Source organism: Aquarana catesbeiana, linkage group LG03 (genome assembly GCF_042186555.1).
Source record: "Aquarana catesbeiana isolate 2022-GZ linkage group LG03, ASM4218655v1, whole genome shotgun sequence".
In the NCBI taxonomy this organism is placed as follows: Eukaryota; Metazoa; Chordata; class Amphibia; order Anura; family Ranidae; genus Aquarana; species Aquarana catesbeiana.
The window spans coordinates 721,513,634-721,536,425 of NC_133326.1; the positions used below are offsets into that span (position 1 = coordinate 721,513,634).

The 22,792-nt window shown below is 43.9% G+C and overlaps 1 protein-coding gene across 2 annotated transcripts in view; it reads right to left on the bottom strand.

Annotated features, from left to right (window-relative positions):
- Positions 1 to 22,792, bottom strand: part of LOC141133724 (uncharacterized) — a 103,480-nt gene that overhangs the window by 74,642 nt on the left and 6,046 nt on the right. For both annotated transcript variants that reach the window (XM_073623247.1, XM_073623246.1), the window contains exons 2-3: positions 20,177 to 20,257; positions 14,946 to 15,056 (exon numbers count right to left, since the gene is read on the bottom strand). In XM_073623247.1, the coding sequence (XP_073479348.1) occupies positions 14,946 to 15,056; positions 20,177 to 20,257 (192 nt within the window). The remainder of the gene's footprint in view (positions 1 to 14,945; positions 15,057 to 20,176; positions 20,258 to 22,792) is intronic.

Sequence of the window (22,792 nt, forward strand, 5' to 3'; positions counted from 1 at the left end):
TGTCCCCAGTGGAGCTCCCCCTCACATCAGGTATCCCTGGCAGAGCCCCCCCTCACATCAGGTGTCCTCAGTGGAGCTCCCCTTACATCAGGTGTGTCCCCAGTGGAGCCCCCCTTACAAATTCCCACAGCGGTGCGGTGCGCCCCCCCCTCCCCTACCTCAGAGGTGTCCGCCGGTGTCTTGTCGAATACCGCATGGCAAAACCCCCGCCCCTTTCCTTAACAGACTGACAGCGGAGCGGGGGTAGGCGGGGTGAGGCGGAGCAGGGAGGAGGGTGGGCGGCGATGGAGGAGCTCCGTCTAGCCCCCCCCAGCCATATTCCTGAGCTTCTTCAAGATGGCGGCCGGCGGAGACATTGTCTCCGCCGCCCGCAGACCTCTAGCGGCGGCGGGCGGCGACGGCGGCGAAAATCGAGAACCGGATTTCTCGGGACATTTCCTGGGACACCAAAAATTCGGGAATGGAGTGTAAGTCCCTGGAATGTCACGGGAAATCCGGGACAGTTGGCAACTATGGGCGTGCAGGGAAGCAGACATGTAAGAGGAGAACTTTGATCCCCGTCTCTTTAATAGATGCTCCTACAAAGCTAGCGGTTCCTTATTAATTACAGGAGCGGTATAATAACAAGCTATCTGATCCTTCCTAACACTGCATGGGGAAGATTGGCTTCCAGAAGGCAATATATAGAGGCTTTATCCCACCGCCATCGTCGCGGACCCCTAATAACATGGAGCACTTTTTATATAAACAACGATCCCCAACCTCCAGTGAACAACTGGGATCTTCGGACACTGCTGACTCTCATATTCTGCCGGAAGGCATGACCCAGGATGATAACAGATCCCAATTTTCTCAGCACTCTCTCCCACCCGACCACCCCGTAGATGTAGTGACAGTAGCTGTTCTAGATACAAAGTTGAACTCATTACTACACGATCTAACCCGCAGCATCGCTAAAGAGGTGGGCAAAATAGCGCATGAGTTACAGGGTGAAATTGACCAGCTAGGTGAACGCACCAACACATTGGAGAACAAATTCGATGAACTGACCCAATATGTACATGTTCTCGAAGAGGACAACTCCAACCTGAAACATACAGTCTCCCAACTCCAACTTCAACAGGAAGACCTGGAAAACCGTGAAAGACGTCAGAACCTGAGGATCAGGGGAGTCCCTGAAGCGGTGAGTGACAAGGAATTACGTCCCTATCTTTTAGGCCTGTTCGTTACTTTAGCCCCACACTTCCCGGACATAGACTGGCGTATGGACAGGGCGCACAGATCTCTGGCCCCAAAACCTCCTCCTAATGCTAATCCCAGAGATGTTATCGTCCGCTTCCACTTCTACGAGAGCAAGGAGGCCCTCACACTTGCAACGCGTAACAAGTCACGTATTGACTATAAACAACACAAGATCCAGATATTCAATGACCTCTCCCCAATCACTTTGGCCAAAAGGCGCAGTTTCCATCCTGTCACTACTCATCTACAAAACCACCAGGTTCCTTACCGCTGGGGATTCCCCTTCCGCTTAACCGTTTCCAAAGATGGCGTTCAACATTCCCTGAGAGACCTTTACGAAAGTGAAGCTTTTATCCACAGTCTAGGCCTTCCGATTTTGCCCGATGAAGATTCTCTACCCCAAGTTCCGAACCCCAAACCACTCACCACGCCAGCCAAAATCTGGACCCCAGTTCAACAAAGATCCCAGAAGAACTTCTCCACCCCACAACGAGCCAATAATCACAGATATCCAACCTGATGTGACTTATTTTTTTTTCTTTCCTTTTTTTCTCAATTTTTGCTCTTTTTTCCATGGCTGGATAATACTTGCCATGGATATCCCAGTGACCTCACTGTGATTGGGTCACTTTGTTGAGAGGTCACACCTCTTACTGATGTTTCCATTCGATGCCTTTTTGGTGGTCGTTTTCCACCTTTAACATTTCTTCTATTTTCTTTTACCAGCTTGTCTTAGATTTATCTGCTTGTTTATAATAATATGCCAAATACCTTTGTTCCTCCTGTCTGTTTGTTTTTCTTTTTACAAAAAACAGAGACGAGGACCTCCCCACCTCCCCCCTCCTCCATTAGTTCCTGCAGGCTAACATGCCCCCCCTTATGACCCAAGGCTTTTGCCTGGGCAGCCTGAAATTTTTTCTCAGGCTTTTCAAAAATTATTTTTTCCTTTTTCCTTTTTTATTGTTTTTTCTCTCCCCATTTTTTATACTATATCAGCACTTTTCTGTATGACCAAATATGGCCCTCAAGGTTTATTCCTGTAATGTAAAAGGATTAAATTCTATAGGCAAACGGTGGCAGGCTTTAAAAGAATTTAAATCATCCAAAGCAGAGGTGATTATGGTTCAGGAAACCCATTTTAAATCCGGGGGCTCCTTTAAATTTGCTTCTAGACACTTTCCCATAGCATATACTGCTTCTGATCCCTCTGGAAAAGCGGGAGTGGCAATTCTTATTAAACGCTCGTGCCCAATTAAGATTCTCTCTTCCTACTTAGACCCTCATGGTAGGTTCATATTCCTGAAGTGTAGTCACCTATCTACCTCCTTTTCCTTGGTAAACATATATGCACCAAATGTAGGACAAATCGGTTTCCTTGCAAAAGTTTTTGAGAAACTACAACCCTTCTCCCAGCCTTTTATAATCATAGGAGGCGACTTCAATCTGTGCATGTCCCGACCAGGGACAGGAAAACTTTATTCCAAACCACTCCGCAATCTGCCTCCAAGAAATTATCAACATCCCTTTGCAAACTAGTTAGATCTCATAATCTTTTTGACTCCTGGAGGATAAAACACCCAACCCAAAAACATTATACATTTTATTCTCACCCTCACAAGTCTTATTCTAGATTAGATTATTTCCTTATTACAGGTCCTCTACTTCCCTATGTAGTCTCTTCTGAAATAAATCCTATTACCTGGTCGGATCATGCACCTATTGAACTCAATGTCCTATTGACAAAATCTTTTACTAAATCCTGCCACTGGCGCCTCAATGAATCTTTGCTTAAAAAGCCTTTATCTCAAACCCAATTACAGCAGAAACTAACTGAATTTTTCCAGATTAATGATGGCTGTGTTTCGGAGATTTCCACCCTGTGGGAGGCCCATAAAGCCATGCATAGCTATGGGCTCTCGCCTAAAAAAGGATTCTGTACAACTCAAAAATGATCTTATTACTCAACTGCAGATAGCTGAAGGAAATTTACTGGCCTCCCCCACGGTGGAAAAATTGAGAAATGTCAACTCAATCCGGGATCGGATTAAATCTTTTGATATGAACCAAATTTCCAAATCCATGTTGTGGGCTAAGCAAAAATTTTACGATTACGCAAACAAACCACATAGGATGCTGGTTAACAAATTAAAACCACGGCCCTTTCTATCGATCCCCGATCATTTGATACAATCTGATGGCACCCCCACATATTGTCTGAAAGCTATGTCAAAAGTCTTTGGTGACTTTTATAGTCGGCTTTATAACTGTTTAGGTCCTGATTCGCATCCTCAATTTTCACAATCTGAGTTTGATAAATTTATAGATTCCCTTCCGCTACCAAAAATTTCTGTCGATCATATAACCTCTCTTAACTCACCGATTACTGGGGAGGAAATAGGAGAGCTGATTAAAAATCTTCCAATTCACAAATCTGACGGTCTTCCTTACATTTATTATAAAACTTTTGCACAAACTTTAACCCCCTATCTACAATCCCTATTCTCCTCTTTCTTCATGGGATCCATCCCGCATTCACAATTCTTACATGCAAACATAACAGTAATTCCTAAGCCAGGTAAGGACCCTGCACTGCCTGACAACTACTGCCCAATCGCTCTATTGAATTCAGATTACAAAATTTTTACCAAGATATTAGCTAATAGATTATCCCCTCTATTAACGTTCCTGATCCACAGGGACCAGGTAGGATTTGTTCCCACAAGACATTTTGGAGATAATACAAGAAGAACCATAGGTTTGATAGACCTAATAACTAGAACCAAACGTCCCACCATAGTCTTGAGCTTAGATGCTCAAAAAGCTTTCGATCGATTAAGTTGGCCCTTCATGTTCGCAGTTTTAACCCGATTCGGATTCTCAGGCCCCTTTATACAAGCTCTACATATCCTATATTCCCTCCCCACGTCTCAAGTCCAGTTGTCCTCCTATATCTCACAACGATTTACTCTCAGTAATGGCACGAGACAAGGCTGCCCTCTGTCGCCCCTATTATTTATACTAAGTCTAGAACCTTAAGCAGCAGCTATTAGATCCCATCCTAATATCAGGGGAATTTCATTGCGACATCAGGACTACAAACTCTCTCTTTTTGCAGACGACATTTTACTAACCATCACACATCCCGATATTTCATTACCCTCCTTACATGAAACTCTCTCCACATTTGGGTCCTTATCGGGTTTTCGTATTAATCAGACCAAAACAGAAGCTCTCCCCATCAATATACCCTCAGGTATACTCAGCTCCTTACAAAACAGATTTAAGTATAGATGGTGCCAGACCTCACTAAAATATTTAGGAATTCATCTTACCCCTTCATATCACTCTCTTTACCAAGCTAATTTCCCTCCTTTGTTTGCAGAAATTGCTAAACTCCTACAACATTGGTCTTCCATCCCAATTTCCCTTCTTGGCAGGATTAACGTTCTTAAAATGTCGGTACTGCCCAAATTATTGTATCTCTTTGAAACGCTTCCGGTTCCAGTCCCTATGTCACAGTTGAAAAATCTCCAGAGAAAGTGCCTTAACTTTGTTTGTAATAATGCATCCCATAGAATTGCTCATTCGGTAGTCCTTTCTCCTAGAGCTAAAGGTGGGTTGGCCGCCCCCGACTTTATTAAATATTATTATGCCTCTCATCTTAGAGTACTGACTGCATGGACCTCAAGAAAAGCTGCAAATAGATGGGCTGAAATTGAAATGGGGATTACTGCCCCAGTACATCCGTGCTATATGCTATGGCCATCCTCAAAGAAATTCATACCCCAACTAAGGTCTTTGTGTCTTTCCCCGATGCTTTTTACGCTATCAATCTGGAAAAGATGTATGGATAAATTTCATCTTTCCTTACCTTGCTCCCCTCTCCAGAATATTCTTTTCAACCCAGACATCCCGGACGGACTATCTTATTTGCGAACAATTCCGTGGACACATGCAGGTATATTTCAGCTGCGACATTTGGTTCACCCAGTAACACGTAAGCTTTTACCTTTCTCAGTCCTCAAAGAAAAACACGTTTTACTGAACTCTACAGAATACTTTTACTTACAAATTAAACATTTTTTCCAATCCAACTTCCCCTCATTATCCTTAGAAAAACCCACAGATTTTGAATTGCTGTGTACAAATGGCCCATACGAACCAAAATTAATCTCATCCATATATAAAATACTCCAGGCAATACCCCCTTTAACTGACTCCATACATAAATACATGACAAAATGGTCCAAAATGCTAAATAGATCAATTTCATTATTAGATTGGGGTAAAATCTGGGAGTCGGCTTTTAAAGTTTCCAGATGTGTGGCACAAAAGGAGACCGCTATTAAGATAATATTTTTTTGGTACAAAACTCCTGAGTTGCTACATGCCCAAAATTCCTCTCTCTCTGATCTGTGCTGAAGGTGTGGACAGTCCGTAGGTACGCACCTTCACATTTTTTGGGACTGTCATATCTTAAGTGCGTATTGGACCGAGATACAAAATTTATTGCAATCACTCTTTGACACATCTATTCCATTAAATCCCATACATTTTCTTTTGGGCCTACCTTTTCCGGGTATTCCTAAATCACTACAGAGACTAGGGTCTTTTGTACTTCTGGCAGCAAAAAGAGCCATCCCTAGACTTTGGCTTTCTACCACCGCTCCCACTTTACACCACGCTCTTTCCATTATCACAGATATGCGTAAAATGGAACACTTAACCGCAAAAATCGAAGGTAAAATTCCCCAATTTGAAAAAATCTGGAAACCTTGGGATGATTCAATATTTTCTTCTGATCCTCCCATTTCTGCTCCTTTTTGATTCCAATTTGCACGATTTCTTGAGCATCCTTGTGTTTGAACATGTAGTTGAGACAGAAGCACGGATACTGTATGGAACTTCTTTTTTGTATGTTTGACCCAATATGGGAAGAAGCTGACATCTATCTGTACAGATATCCCCACCAAGCTTATTTACACTGTTTGTACTTAGCTTTTGACTGCTTCTATGTTAAATTGTCACAATTCTTTCGTATACCTTTTGTTATGCTGATTTATATTTGTTGAAAAATAAAAAATTTAAAAAAGAAATTAACAACAGGTGCACTAGATGGGCAAAAATGAGACGACCTCCAAAACAGGAATGGTTTTACAAGTGTAGGCCATGGACATTTTATTTCCCTACTCATCTTTTCTGACTGTTTTTATTTTGCATTTGGCTAGGTTCAGTGTCACTGCTGGTAGCATGAGGCGATACCTGGACCCTATAGAGGTTGCACAGCCAGTCCAACTCCTCCAGGATGGCACATCAATACATGCCATTGCCAGAAGGTTTGCTGTGTCTCCCAGCACAGTCTCAAGAACTTGAAGGAGATTCCAGGAGACAGGCAGTTACTCTAGGAGTAAAACAGTGCAATGCTAAATCTAAAATAATCAAAATAGCAAGTCACAAGCACCAATAAGTGTCCATATAAAGTGCTGATGCGGATCGATCAAATAAGTAGAACCTCCACCACTGGTAATATTAGCCGCTCACCTCCCGCAGTGGACCCCTGTAGGAATAGGGTCACAAACACTTTCCCCAAATGGGGTGAGTATTACTGTGTAGATGGATGGAATAACCAGGATGGACTAATAGGAAAAATAAATCCTTCTCTCCACAATCCTCCAAACACAAAGGACAAACTCTCCGGTGCCACGATTAAACATGCAATAAAAAGAGTATATAGTGCTCTCTGCCAGAATCGGTATTTATTGTGTAAAAATAGAATAAAACTTATAAATGCACCAGTAACCCAGTGCAAAGTATACAGGCATGTACGATGAGAATCAGCAATGGCCACGGGTGACGTCACATGATTCTGTTCTGTCCATATGCGTTACGTCCCAGGGGGCGGAACTTCATCAGCGGATATGGAAACTATGTCAGACACCCGCTTTATAAGGTAAAGGCTGGTTACTGTGGAAACAGAGAGCATCATCACATGGTATAATACCACGGCAGCTCTTTACTCACTGGGAAACTCCCAGGAAGTGTCCACACATAACGGAATTAGAAGAACATCCGCAGTTTATAATCCTACAAGACATTCCGCCTGCTTAATCAATAAACATAATAAAAATTGTCAAAAATTAATGAAGAACTTTTCTCCATGCTTTAAAAATATTAAAACCATTACCATTATCATGGCATAAATAAGGAATTTAGAAATGACGTAACATCAATCCACAGTCATCAGTAAAAAAACACTTTAAACCATAAATTGTATTTAAATTTATTAATAACAACAACAATCAAGTACAAACTTAACGATCAGATATAAAACAATTAGTATCAAAATCAACATTCAAGCCTGCAGGTACTAAGACCTTTGTCTCATGTATCCAGTAAGATTCCCTGTGGCTTAGTTGACATATAAAATTACCCCCTCTCCAGTGTTTAGTGACCCTCTCTATGCCCCAAAAAGCCGCGAGGATCCTGATTATGAAATAATTTAAAATGCCTAGAGACATTATGAGTCTTTAACCCTTTTTTGATGTTGTTTACATGTTCCCGCAAATGAACATGTAAAGGTCTGGAGGTTCTACCAATGTATTGCAAACCGCGATCACATTTAAGCATGTAAACAACACCAACAGTATTACATGTAATCAATTTCTGAATGGAATAGTTTTTATTGGTAACTGTGACTAAAAATTCTTTACGCTTTTTATTGTTAACCATCGAATGCTACAGGCTGTACACCGTCCACAGGCATAGAAACCACTAAGGAAAGAGAATAACCTATTTTCAGACTGAATAGGGGGAATTACTCCTGGGGCTATACAATCCCGCAATATAGGAGCTTTTATATATATATATATATATATATATATATATATATATATATATATATATATATATATATATATATATATATAAATTGTGGTCTTGCTGGTAGCACCGGGCCTAACACCTTATCCTGTTTGAGTACAGACCAATTTCTTGAGACTATCTTTTCAAACTTCTTATATTGTACATTGTAGTCCAACACCATTTTAAAATTATTCACATCATTTTTAGATTCCCTATTCTTTTTAGATACTAACACCTGTCTGTCAGTAGTCCTCAGTTTCTCTATTTCTCCATCAAGGGTATCTTTATCATACCCCTTGTGCTCAAACCTAGAGGCTAAAACCTGCGATTAAGAGACAAAATCCTCCTCTTGAGTACAATGTTGTCTCAATCTAATGAATTGCCCCTGGGGATATTGCACAGCGACACATGGTGGTGGCAACTCTCCAGGGGGATGTAGGCATTCCGATCTGTTGGTTTAAAATAGTTGCACATCCTAAAACGCTCATTACCCTTAGAGACTTCCAAGTCTAAAAAGACCATGCTTTCCAAACTGATATTCCATGTAAGGGAGATGTTCTTTGTGTTATAATTAATTGTCTGAATAAACCTATCCAAACTAGACATCTCTCCTTCCCAGACCATAATGAGATCATCAATGAATCTCCTATAACAGACAAGTTCAGGGGGGCGATTCTTGAAGACCGCCTCCTCCTCCCAGTAGGCCATAAATAAATTGGTCACACTGGGAGCAAAATTGTCTCCTATCGTAACCCCTCTGGTTTGTAAATAGAACTGTCTGTCATACCAGAAATAATTCCTGGATAAACAGAAATTCAGACTCTTTAGAAGAATTTTTTTGTGTTTCCTGGGAAGCTCAGAAGAGGATAATGCCCATTGTACCGATGAAACAGCATCCTCATGCCCTATGATGGTATGTAATGAGACAAGGATACTAGAGGGAGAACACTTCAAAGACTCCAAAATCTGAATGATGCGTTTTGTATCTTTAAGGAAGGCATCTGTTTTCAAAACCAACAGTTGAAGGAAGGAATCCATGTATTGACCCAATCTAGCAGAGACCGATTTAATCCGGTTCACGATTGGTCTGCCTGGAGGGTTGACACTATCCTTATGGATTTTTGGGAGACAACAAATGATGGGGTTTCTACAAAAAAGAGGATCCAAATAAGCAGCCTCCTTCTTATTGAGAACACCCCTGACCTTCCCACCTTCAACTATGGTGTGAAGTTCATCTTTGAACTCCGTCATAGGATTATTATTCAATAATTTATATGTGTCACGGTCACTCAACGAGCGACCCATCTCTGCTGGGTAGTATGACTTACTTAGGACAACTAAACCACCTCCCTTATCCACAGGATTTATGATGATTTCCTTTTGCTTCTCTAAAGACTCAATGGCATTCCTAATATACTGGGGATCTACCAATTTCCCCACTTTAAGACCATCCAGATCCTTAGCCACCATATTCTTAAACACCTCTAAGAATTTATTATCCGTATAGAGAGGGTTAAATGTCGATATATTGCGAAGTTTAGAATGAGCCCCTTCATCAACTGCAACATTCCTAATAGGATTTGACAAAAAATATTTTTTGATATTAAGATTCTTAATATATTTTTGTATACTTACATACGTCTGAAATTTGTTGAGATTGTTGGTTGGGGCGAACTTAAGCCCTTTGTCCAGAACACGTATCTCATCATCATTCAGAGGAATGCCATTCAGATTGTATATTCCTGTTCTTATTGGGGTTTTGACCTTTTGAAAATCGACTAGCCCCTCTCCTTCCTCTCTTTCTTTTTGTTTGCGTTGTGGGACATTTTCTATGGACATTTGTTGAGGGGAATGTCTCCACCAATCCCTCACATTGGGCTGGTATGGCAGGGGACTGCTCCCTGGCTCACTCTGCACCCCCAAAAATCCCCTCCCTCACAGGAGGCATGATTTTGTAAAGGCACAAATCTATTATGGATGGGCACTTGCCCTCCTCGGGGATATGGTGATCTCCCTCTATTGGAACAACTCCCACGAGATTCTGAGTAAAATTTCCCAATTTTCTGGATTATTCATGATTGTAGGGCAAAGGTGGTTCAGCGTTATCTCGATGAGTGGACTGCTGATATCCTCCTCTCCTGCCTCTAACTCTCCTATTCCTCCCTCTCTTGTTATTAGGGATGAGCCGTACAACCCACAGTTCCGTTCACAGCAGAACATACGAACAGGCAAAAAATTTGTGCGAACACCGTTAAAGTCTATGGGACACGAACATGAAAAATCAAACGTGCCAATTTTAAATGCTTATATGCAAGTTAATGTCATAAAAAGTGTTTGGGGACCCGGGTCCTGCCTCAGGGGACATGTAACAATGCAAAAAAAAGTTTTTAAAACTGCAGTTTTTTCGGGAGTAGTGATTTTAATAATGCTTAAAAGTGAAACAATAAAAATGAAATATGCCTTTAAATATTGTGACACCTGGGGGGTGTCCTTAGTCTGCCTGTAAAGTAGAGCATTTTTCCTGTGTTTAGAACAGTACCACAGCAAATTGACATTTCTAAAGGAAAAAAAGTCATTTGAAACTGATCGCGGCTGTAATGTATTGTCGGATCCCGGAAATATAGATAAAAATCATTAAATAAATTGGCATGCGTCCCCCGACAGTCCATTACCAGGCCCTTCGGGTCTGGTATGAATATTAAGGGGAACCCTGCATTAATTTTTTTTTAAATAATGTGTGGGGGTCCCCCCAAAATCCATACCAGGCCCTTCAGGTCTGGTATGGATATTAAGGGAAACCCTGCAGCAATTCTTTTTTTTTAATGGCGTAGGGGTCCCCCCAAAATCCATACCAGACCCATCAGGTCTGGTATGGATTTTAAGGGAACCCTGCACCAAAATTTTTTTTTAAAAATGGCATAGGGGTCCCCCCAAAATCCATACCAGACCCTTATCTGAGCATGCAACCTGGCAGGCTGCAGGAAAATAGGGGGGGATGAGAGAGCGCCCCCCTCCTGAACCATACCGGGCCAAATACCCTCAACATGGGGAGGATGTTTTGGGGTCCCCCCAAAACATCTTGCCCCATGTTGATGGGTACAAGGGTCTCGTCCCCACAACCCTTGCCCGGTGGTTGTGGGGGTCTGCCGGCGGGGGGCTTATCAGAATCTGGAAGCCCCCTATGTGAATGGGTAGGGGTACATTGTACCCCTACCCATTCACCAAAAAAAGTATCAGAAATAGTAAAAATGACAGGAGACACTTTGGGACAAGTCCTTTATGCAAATCCATCTTCGATGACAGTGCTTGACGGACAGAAAAAAGAAAAAAAACCCAAAACAACTCCACCTCCATGAGAGTCTCCCGCCGACTGACTTTTGGTAAATGAGTAGGGGTACAATGTACCCGATACCCATTTACATGGGGGGCGGGTCTTGTTAAAGGGGGCTTCCAGATTCTGATCAGCCCCCCGGCCGCAGACCCCCACAACCACCGGGCAAGGGTTGTGGGGACAAGGTCCTTGTACCCATCAACATGGGGACAAAATGTTTTGGGGGGACCCCAAAACATCCTCCCCATGTTGAGGGCATTTGGCCCGGTATGGTTCAGAGGGGGGGCGCTCTCTCGCCCCCCCCCTGTTTTCCTGTGGCCTGCCAGGTTGCATGCTCAGATAAGGGTCTGGTATGGATTTTGGGTGAACCCTACACCCTTTTTTAAAAAAAATTGGTGCAGGGTTCCCTTAAAATCCATACCAGACCTGATGGGTCTGGTATGGATTTTGGGGGGGACCCCTATGCCATTAAAAAAAAAAGAATTGGTGCAGGGTTTCCCTTAATATCCATACCAGAGCTGAAGGGCCTGGTATGGATTTTGGGGGGACCCCCACACATTTTTTTTTTAATTTTCATGCGGGGTTCCCCTTAATATTCATACCAGACCCGAAGGGCCTGGTAATAGACTGGGGGGGACGCATGCCAATGTTGAGGGCATGTGGCCTGGTAAGGTTCAGGAGGGCCTGCCAGGTTGTGTGCTTGGATAAGGGCCTGGTATGGGTTTTGGGGGGACCCCTACGCCATTTTTTTTTATTTTGGCGCAGGATTCACCTTAATATCCATACCAGACCTGAAGAGCCTGGTAATGGACTGGGGGGGAACCCATGCCGTTTTTTCAATTAATTTTTTCTATATTGCCGAGCCCTGACAATTCATTATAGCCACGATCAGTTTTAGAAATGTCATTTTGCTGCGGCACTGTTATGTACACGGGAAAAATGCACTGCTTTACAGGCATACTAAGGGGGCCCCCCAGGCATGATATTTTAAGGAATATTTCATTTTTATTGTTTCACTTTAAGCATTATTAAAATCACTGCTCCTGAAAAAACGGCCATTTTTAAAATTTTTTCTACACTGATACATGTCCCCTGGGGCAGGACCCGGGTCCCCAAACACTTTTTATGGCAATAAATTGCAAGTTAGCCTTTAAAATGAGCACTTTTGGTTGTTCATCTTAGTGTTCCATAGACTTTAACGGTGTTCTGTGGCTTTTTGAACTTGCCGCGAACACCGCATAATGTTCGCTGTTCAGCGAACACCCAATGTTCGAGTTGAACTTACGTTCAACTCGAACATCGGGCTCATCCCTACTAATTATTTTCTCTAAACTGATAATCCATCTGAGGTGTATGATATCCTCCCTGATGGGGCCAATCATACACATAGGCAGAACCTCCTCTGGGGGTGGGTATTGGAGAGTCTGTATTTGATTGATTTGGGAGTATTTTGTAAGGAACCTGACTGGTGGAATAACAGCATTCTGCCATTTGAATATTGTGCCGTTATCAAAATCATCCAAATCTCCGATAAATGTTCTTTTTTTCTTAGACTGAATTTCTAGATCCCATTTAGTAAGTTTATCTTTTAAATCAATCGACAGTTTGAGAAACCTTTCACTGTCTTTTTAAGATTCTATACTATTAGTGATATCTCTAATCTGTGAATCTAAAATTTTCATTTTTCTTTGTTTGCCCAAAAGCAAAAATTCCAACAGCTCAAAACCTTTTTTGGTGGGAAAAAAATCACCCCATGCCCACATTCATTCATCATCTAATAATCCAACATTTGGGGGTACATCCTACCTGAGACATCTAGGAGTGAGTTTGGCTGATACATATTGCTCGTATTAAGTGATATGTCCCAATTAAAAATATGTCCCAATTTTTTAAAAGAATAAGATAAATCATTAGCACGATCAGTTGACTGGTCCCTTAAGAATACCTCTGATTTTAACCTCCCCTTTTCCAAATACTGGAAAACATCCATAACTGCCACTTGAATGGGATAAATTGAATGTGTAAATATAAATAATCAGCGCAATTATAATCCTATTCCTCCAGGGGTCCACTGCGGGAGGTGAGCCGCTAATATTACCAGTGATGGAGGTTCTTCACAAAGTCACTTATTTGATCAATCTGCATCAGCACTTTATATGGACACTTATTATTGGTGCTTGTGATTTGCTATTTTGATCATTTTAGATTTATTGCTGCACTATTTTACTAATATGATTACTTTGTGGGGTTTGGTATTTTGACCCTGAGTGTTAAGCAGCTAGTTGGTATAGGATTATAATTGTGCTGATTGATTTTTATTTATAGTTACTCTAGGAGAGCTGGACAGGGCTGTAGAAGGTCCTTAACCCATCAGCAGAACCGGTATCTGCTCCTTTGTGCAAGGAGGAACAGGGTGAGCACTGCTAGAGCCCTACAAAATGACCTCCAGCAGGTCACTGGTGGGAATGTCTTTGACCAAACCATCAGGAACAGATTTCATGAGGGTGGCCTGAGGGCCCGACTGTCGAGCTCGATTGGCATTTGCCATTGAACACCAGAATTGGCAGGTCCAACACTGGCGCCCCGTGCTTTTCACAGATGAGAGCAGGTTCGCCCTGAGCACATGTGACTGACGTGAAAGGGTCTGGAGAAGCCAAGGAGAACTTTATGCTGTCTGTAACATCGCTCAGCATGACCGGTTTGGTGGTGGGTCAGTGATGGTCTGGGGAAGCATATCCATGGAGGGACACACAGACCTCTACAGTCTGGACAATGGCACCCTGACTGCCATTAGGTATCTGGACGAAATCCTTGGACCCATTGTCAGAACCTACGCTAGTGCAGTGAGTCCTGTGTTCCTCCTGGTGCACAACAATGCCCGGCCTCCTGTGGTGAGAGTATGCAGCCAGTTCCTGGAGGATGAAGGAGTTGATACCATTGAATGGCGCCTACTCTTGCCTGGCCTAAATCCAATAGAACACCTCTAGGATATCCCAAGCTGCCAGGTTGCACCTCAGTCCGTCCAGGAGCTCAGTGATGCCCTGGTCCAGATCTGGGAGGAAATACCCCAGGACACCATCCTTCGCCTCATTAGGAGCATGCCCCGATGTTGTCAGGCATGCCTACAATCAAGGTTGTGGTCATACAAACTACTGAGGACCATTCTGAGTTGCTGCAATGAAATTTCAGCAAAATGAACTCACCTGCTGCATCATTTTTTCACTTTGATTTCCGGGGTGTCTTTCAATTCAGCTCTGTAAGTTAATTTTCATTTCCATGAAACAATGTGGCATCTTTTCATTTCTAACACATTACCCAGTCCATACCAGTGTAGATATCCAGCATGAGATTTTTTTCCCCATTGAGATCGGATGTGTTTTCAAAGTGTTGCTTTCTTTTTTTTTTTGAGCAGTGTACTTCCCTGCCCGATCAATGGTCAACAAATAAATGCTTTCTCTCTCTTATAGTTTGATGTAATAACACTAATAATAATTATAATAGAGATACTCACAGTAAATGAAGAGGAGACTGATGAGGATGACCACAACAAGGAAGGCCAATATTAGGAGGACCCCCAGGATCAGTATCACCCGGTACTTTGTACTCCTGGCAGCCAGAATCACTACAGACAGAGAAGATAGTGAATAATCCTGTGTGTATCAGCCGGTATAATAATCCTCCAGAATTCTTATCTCACATGCATGACAAGGTCATCTAGATCCCAGAGCAAACATGGCAAATTGTACCCCCCCAATATTTATGAGCACTATGTGTAAGCAAAAATCTTCCCCCTCCTAACAAAAATCCTCTACCTCTCAAATATCCTCTTGTGACAGACTCTATTGGAGGGGACTGAATGTGAGCCTCTTGCCAACAAGTTATGGGCCCTGGATTTTAAGGGAACAATACTCTGCAAGGTGAATTAGAAACCCAGTCTGATCTGTACTAATCCGACTCAATCGTGTATATATGTATATATTGTATGTTGTCTCATTCTGTTGTGGACTCTTTGCTGTGATCATTTGGGATGTGTGTCCCTGTAGAGGGAGGGGGGATTCCTCCAGCAGCCCCCTGCTGATAAGACTGATTCATACTGTTGGGACACATCCTGTGAGGAGATGCTGGTGTCATCAACTCCAACTATCTGTCTTGTTGTCTGCTATAATGTGTTTAATGTAAATGAGTCTAGTCTGGCTTACCACAGGTTCTAAGGGTATTCCACACATTGTTATTTGTTCTAATTAACCCTGTGTTGATGTTTATGGTAATGTGTATTGAATAGTCACCCAGTCTGGGTAAATGATTTAGTAAACTAGTTCATGTTAATTAGGTTACAGTTGTATTGTTAGAGGAGATTCCAATGGCATATAAAGTCTTGTAATTTTGATTCTAAATAAAATAGTCCATGTTAGCAGTGAAACAAGTGTCGCCTTGTTTTGTGCTTATGAGCGGTTGGAATATCTGATATCTGAGTCCAGACTGGGAGGAAGTGGTGTACTGACGGAAGCACTCAAGCGGAGTGTGGGACGTTCCGTTACATTGGTGGCAAGCAGCAGGGCGCTTCCTGCAGTCTGGGTCATACAAGCTTCCACCTGGATCCAAGGTCCGGATAGCAGGAGAGTAGAGGTACACATACCAGCCGCCATGGAAGGAGGTTGTGAGAGATGCAGAAACAGCACAGAGGACCAGTATCAGAGCAGGTCCTGCTAGGATGGTTTGTTTCTATCCGCTGTGAACTCTGGAAGGAAGCGCTAGCCCGTGAGCAGCGACACCAGGGAAAAGTTGTCCCCTCCATTGAGGAAAGGTACTGGTCGCAGTATGGATTGCGGGTTCTGTTTTTGGGAGAAAAACCTAACAAGGAGCAGACAGGTCTGGACAGAGATGCGGCTGGATGAGAGCTACAGAGCCCTCCGGTGGCATGTATCCCAAGCATGCCCTTGGATAGCGGATGACAGCAGAAAGCTTTGGCTACGGCGGCCTGGGACTGTTGTATGTGAAGCTGACAGGGAGACCCTAACTTTGGGAGTGATTTGGAGTGTCGGTTGGATGAAATAATGGATTACAGAGAAGGGCTACTGAACGTCTCGGAAGTGTACTGGACACTGGAAGATATATAGTTTCTGGACGTTCAGGAATGGGAGCTGGAGATCGCCTACAGGCGGCTGCTAGATTCTGCTCAGCGCTCTGGGCTCCCTTTGCCTGGGACTATCAGGAAATACCAGGTGACAACTCTGAAATCCTGGCTGAAGAGTCGGCAATGTGGCAGAGTAACAGTGTGCTTTGCCAACCTGCCCCCACAGCTAGGGAGGTGGAGGTCTTATGGCGGATGCAGCAAGTGCTGACTGACCTTGATGATCCTGTTTCTGCATGGGATGATCTTGGATGGAGGAATGTGCCTGTCCACCAGCATGCCAGAGAATCGGCAGTGGAAATCTGAAGAATGCCGTCCCCAAACCTGAAGTGCTGACAACAGGGCAGAGCTCTGCTAACCTCTGCCCAACACTGATAGCATCTTCTGGGTTCCATGGGCAAGAGATGGTAAACCTCTATCCCCAGACACTAGTTGCAGAGACAGGGGATTTGATAGATTTTTCTGCTGAGGAAGAACAACCTGATGAGCCTCCAACAGAAGAGCTGCTATCAGGGCCAAAGTTCACTGTGCTCTGCCCAGCACCAACAGTGGCTTCGGCCTTCTTGAGACAAGATGTAGTGTGCCTTTCTCCCACAACACTGACAGGGACATGTGGTTTTCTGCCAGCAGCAACTATGGAGTTACAACAAACTTCTCCAGCTGAAGATCTGGTAACTGAACAGAGGGTCCAAGACCTCTGCCCCACCCTTTTAGCAATTCCAGAGACTGGGGCTTTAATAGACGTTTCTATAGAGGAGGAACCACCTAGCAAACCCCCAGCAGAAGTGCTGGCAACCGGACAGAGGGTCCAAGACCTCTGCCCCACACCTGTGGCAGTTTTGGAGGCTCAGGGTGAGAAGGTGGCAATCACTTCCCAGCAGCAGATACAGGGGGAGAAGGGAGAGGAGGTGTGTCTTGTCCCTCCCCAACAGTTGGCCAGGATGGAGGAAGTGGCCTTTTCTCCCCAGCAAAGATCCGTGCATCTGGGAGACAGTACCATAGACATGTCATCCCAGCAGCCAGATGAGGGAATGGAAAAGGAAGCAGCTGGCTCACCTCCCCAATGGCAGCTACACAGTTTGAGAGTGGAGAAAGCCAGCCTCCTGCCTCAACGGTTAGCCAGAGCGGAGGATGCGGAGTCCCCAGCAGAAGTGCTGGCAACAGGGCAGAGTGCTACCAACCTCTGCCCGGCACCGGCAACAACTGTGGAGTTCCAGGGAGCCAGGGCAGTCGGCCCCTCTCTCCAGCGACAAGCTGATGTAGTAAAGCAGCTACTCCCAGCTGAATCCCTGGCAACAGGGCAGAGCGCTGCTGGCCTCTGCCTCACACCTACAGTTTCTTCTCAGCTTCAGGGAATTGGGACAGTGGGCCCCTCTGTCCAGCAACAGGCCAAGCCATGGAATGTTAAAAACCACCCAGCTGAAGCGCTGGCAGCCAGACAGAGAGTAAATTACCTCTGCCCCACACCTACTGAGGTCAACTATTCCTTGCAGCCAAGAAAGGAGATCATGCGGGAAGACTTTGTGAGTTCACTCTGCCTGACTAACGCATGTCCAGACCAGGTGGAGGTCTGGGACCTTGTTAGTCAACCTTTGATGGGGGAGAAATGTGACAGACTCACCCGGGACAGAGGCTATTTGAGGGGACTGAATGTGAGCCTCTTGCCAACAGATTATGGGCCCTGGATTTTAAGGGAACAATACTCTGCAAGGTGAATTAGAAACCCAGTCTGATCTGTACTAATCAAACTCAATCGTATATATATGTATATACTGTATGTTGTCTCATTCTGTTGTGGACTCTTTGCTGTGGTCATTTGGGATGTGTGTCCCTGTAGAGGGAGGGGGGATTCCTCCAGCAGCCCCCCTGCTGATAAGACTGATTCATACTGTTGGGACACATACTGTGAGGAGATGCTGGTGTCATCAACTCCAACTACCTGTATTGTTGTCTGCTATAATGTGTTTAATGTAAATGAGTCTAGTCTGGCTTACCACAGGTTATAAGGGTATTCCACACAATGTTATTTGTTATAATTAACCCTGTGTTGATGTTTATGGTAATGTGTATTGAACAGTCACCTAGTCTGGGTAAATGATTTAGTAAACTAGCTCATGTTAATTAGGTTACAGTTGTATTGTTAGAGGAGGTTCCAATGGCATATAAAGTCTTGTAAGTTTGATTCTAAATAAAATAGTCCATGTTAGCAGTGAAACAAGTGTCGCCTTGTTTTGTGCTTATGAGCGGTTGGAATATCTGATATCTGAGTCCAGACTGGGAGGAAGTGGTATACTGACGGAAGCACTCAAGCGGAGTGTGGGACGTTCCGTTACACCTCTCCAAGCACAGATCCTCTCAACCCACTCCAAATCCGCCCCGCCCCAAAAGTGTCCAATCTGTCCGCCGCAGATTACCGCCATTACTAGTAAAAAAAATAATAATAAAAATGCCACAAATCTATGCCCTATTTTGTAGACGCTATAACTTTTGCGCAAAATATACGCTTATTGTGGGTTTTTTTTTACCAAAAATATGTCGAAGAATACATATCGGCCTAAACTGATGAGGAAATTTGGTTTTTTTTATATTTTTTCTTGGGATATTTATCATAGATTAAAGTAAAAAATATTGCTTTTTTTTTTTTTTTTCAAAATTGTCGCTCTGTTTTTGTTTATAGCAAAAAATAGAAAACAATCTTCCCCCTCCTAGCACAAATCCTCTACCCCTCAAATATCCCCTCCAAGCACAGATCCTCTCCCCCCACTCCAAATCCCCCCTGCCAACACAAATCCCCCTCCCCAATCCCCCATCCTAGCACAAATCCCCCCCCCCCCCACATACACACACACACAAATTACCCCTTCTAGCACAAATCTCCCTTAATCATCCTTACTAGCACAACTCCCCCTATATATATATATATATATATATATATATATATATATGTATTTATATTTTTTATTTATTTACTTTAATACATATATATATTTTTATATTTCCCCTCTACCATAATATTACTTTATAGCACAACCCCCCCAAATCCCCTCTCCTGGCACAAATCTTCTTCCTCCACCCCCCTTCAGAACACAACCCCCACCCCTTCCCCAAATCACCACTCCCTAGCACACCTCCCCAGATTTGCCCTCCTAGAACAATTCTTACTCCCAGCCGCTCCCCAAATTCCCCTTCTCAACACAAATCCCCTCCCCCTTGTGGTGCCCCCCCATACCTCACATGATACCACCAAGTCTATGGCAGCTGCTCCTCCTGTCCACTCCTTGTCCCAGTCCTGCTCACATAAAGATATTTTAGATTCATCCTGGATCATCTTTGTTATATACCTATATCACATCATGTCACCGGGTCATGCAGTATACAGTATATATCACATTGAGGTGTGACATTTATCCTGAAGTATGGCAACCAAGGAGATTCTGGCTTTTATTACCTCTATACAGACATAGTAAGAGGTTATATCTGATTGGTTGCTCTGGGTTATAGATCCAGTATAGCAGTATTAGTATTAGTAGACATATGTCCTATAAATGAAGGCTCGGGTCCTCAGCTGTCTATAATGGATGAAGAGGATACCCCTCATTATAATAACTTACCTTTGGCTGTTGATGTATTCCTCATCCTCCGTACATCGAGATCACACATGTTGGCATATATATTCTCCTCAGAAAGGTGATCTATAGAGGAACAGAGACCTTCATGTGAAAACCTAAGATTCCAGGGAGGACACTCAGGCAATGCAATGCAGATATAATGGAGCTCTATAAGAGTGATGTATACTCTCCGCTCAATATTCCTCACATCACACTGATTACTGATGGGCTAGGGCTGCCACTTTTTCTTCTACATCAAACCCGAACACTTTAGCGGCACACAGTCATTTTTTTTTTTAGCATACTCTATAGCAGGGATATGCAATTAGCGGACCTCCAGCTGTTGCAAAACTACAAGTCCCATCATGCCACTGCCTCTGGGTGTCATGCTTGGGGCTGTCAGAGTCTTGCTATGCCTCATGGGACTTGTAGTTCTGCAACAGCTGGAGGTCCGCTAATTGCATATGTCAGCTCTATAGGATTGTATCCGACCTGGGACATCTTTGGGCACTCCAAAGAGAATAGTAATGCGGCACACATAGTGCCCCCCTTACCCTCCTGTCAGGACCTGTTCTGAGCCACATTCCTGTCTGAATAATGTGTCCGGATTTCAGGTGGACTGAAACCCGGACACGTGTTTCAAAACCCGGACTAACCGGGTGAATTCTGGACGGATGGCAACCCTATTTTTTGCTAGAAAATTACTTAGAACCCCCAAACAATGATAGATTAGATAGATTAGATAGATAGTTAGATAGATCTATATATATAGATAGATCTATCTATTTTTTTATTAAGTACAATTTAACGAATTCAAAAAATAAAATAAAAAATAGTTTTTTATTTTTTTTTGTACAATGTGAAAGATGATGTTGCGTTGAGTAAATCAATACCTAACATGTCACACTTTAAAATACACTTGCTCATGGAATGGTGACAAACTACGGCACTTAAACATCTCCATAAGTAACTCTTTAAACATTTTTACAGGTTACATGTTTAGAGTTACAGAGGAGGTCTAATGCTAAAATTATTGCTCTCACTTCTGTACGCCTTCCGAGTCCTACCGGTTCTAATCCCCTCACATGTCCTGCGTCAGTGGCGGCTGGTGCTCAATTTTTTTGGGGGGGCGCAAAGCCCTAACCAACCCCAGCCAACCCGCCCCCCCCGCCTGTCACTCACCCACAATAGTGCCTACAGATAGTTAGATAAATAGACAGATAAATGGACACATAGATAGACACTGGGTGGGATGGATGGATAGATAGACACTGGGTGGGATGGATGGATAGATAGACACTGGGTGGGATGGATGGATGGATAGATAGACACTGGTCGGATAGAGGGATAGACACTGGGTGAGATGGATGGATAGACATTGGGTGGGATGAATGGATGGATGGATGGATGGATAGACACTGGGTGGGATGGATGGATGGATAGATAGACACTGGGTGGGATGGATGGATGGATAGATAGACACTGGGTGGGATGGATGGATAGACACTGGGTGGGATAGAGGGATAGACACTGGGTGAGATGGATGGATAGACACTGGGTGGGATGGATGGACACTGGGTGGGATAGATGGATGGATGGATGGATGGATGGATGGATGGATGGATGGATGGACAGACACTGGGTGGGATGGATGGATAGATAGACACTGGGTGGGATGGATGGATAGATAGACACTGGGTGGGATGGGTGGATAGATAGACACTGGGTGGGATGGATGGATGGATAGACACTGGGTGGGATGGATAAATGGATAGACACTGGGTGGGATGGATGGATAGATAGACACTGGGTGGGAGGGAGGGATAGATAGACACTGGGTGGGAGGGAGGGATAGACACTGGGTGAGATGGATGGATAGACACTGGGTGAGATGGATGGATAGACACTAGGTGAGATGGATGGATGGATAGACACTGGGTGGGATGGATAGATAGATAGACACTGGGTGGGATGGATGGATAGATAGACACTGGGTAGGATGGATGGATAGATAGACACTGGGTGGGATAGAGGGATAGACACTGGGTGAGATGGATGGATAGACACTGGGTGGGATGGATGGACACTGGGTGGATGGATGGATGGATGGATGAATAGACAGACACTGGGTGGGATGGATGGATAGATAGACACTGGGTGGGATGGATGGATAGATAGACACTGGGTGGGATGGATGGATAGATAGACACTGGGTGGGATGGATAGATAGATAGACACTGGGTGGGATGGATGGATGGATAGACACTGGGTGGGATGGATAAATGATAGACACTAGGTGAGATGGATGGATAGACACTGGGTGGGATTGATGGATAGACACTGGTTGGGATGGATGGATAGACACTGGGTGGGATGGATGGATAGACACTGGGTGGGATGGATGGATGGATATACGCTGGGTGGGATGCATGGATGGATAGACACTGGGTGGGATGGATGTATAGACACTGGGTGGGATGGATGGATGGATAGACACTGGGTGGGATGGATGAATGGATGGACACTGGGTGGGATGGATGGATGGACACTGGGTGGGATGGATGAATGGATGGATGGACACTGGGTGGGATGGATGGATGGACACTGGGATGGATGGAT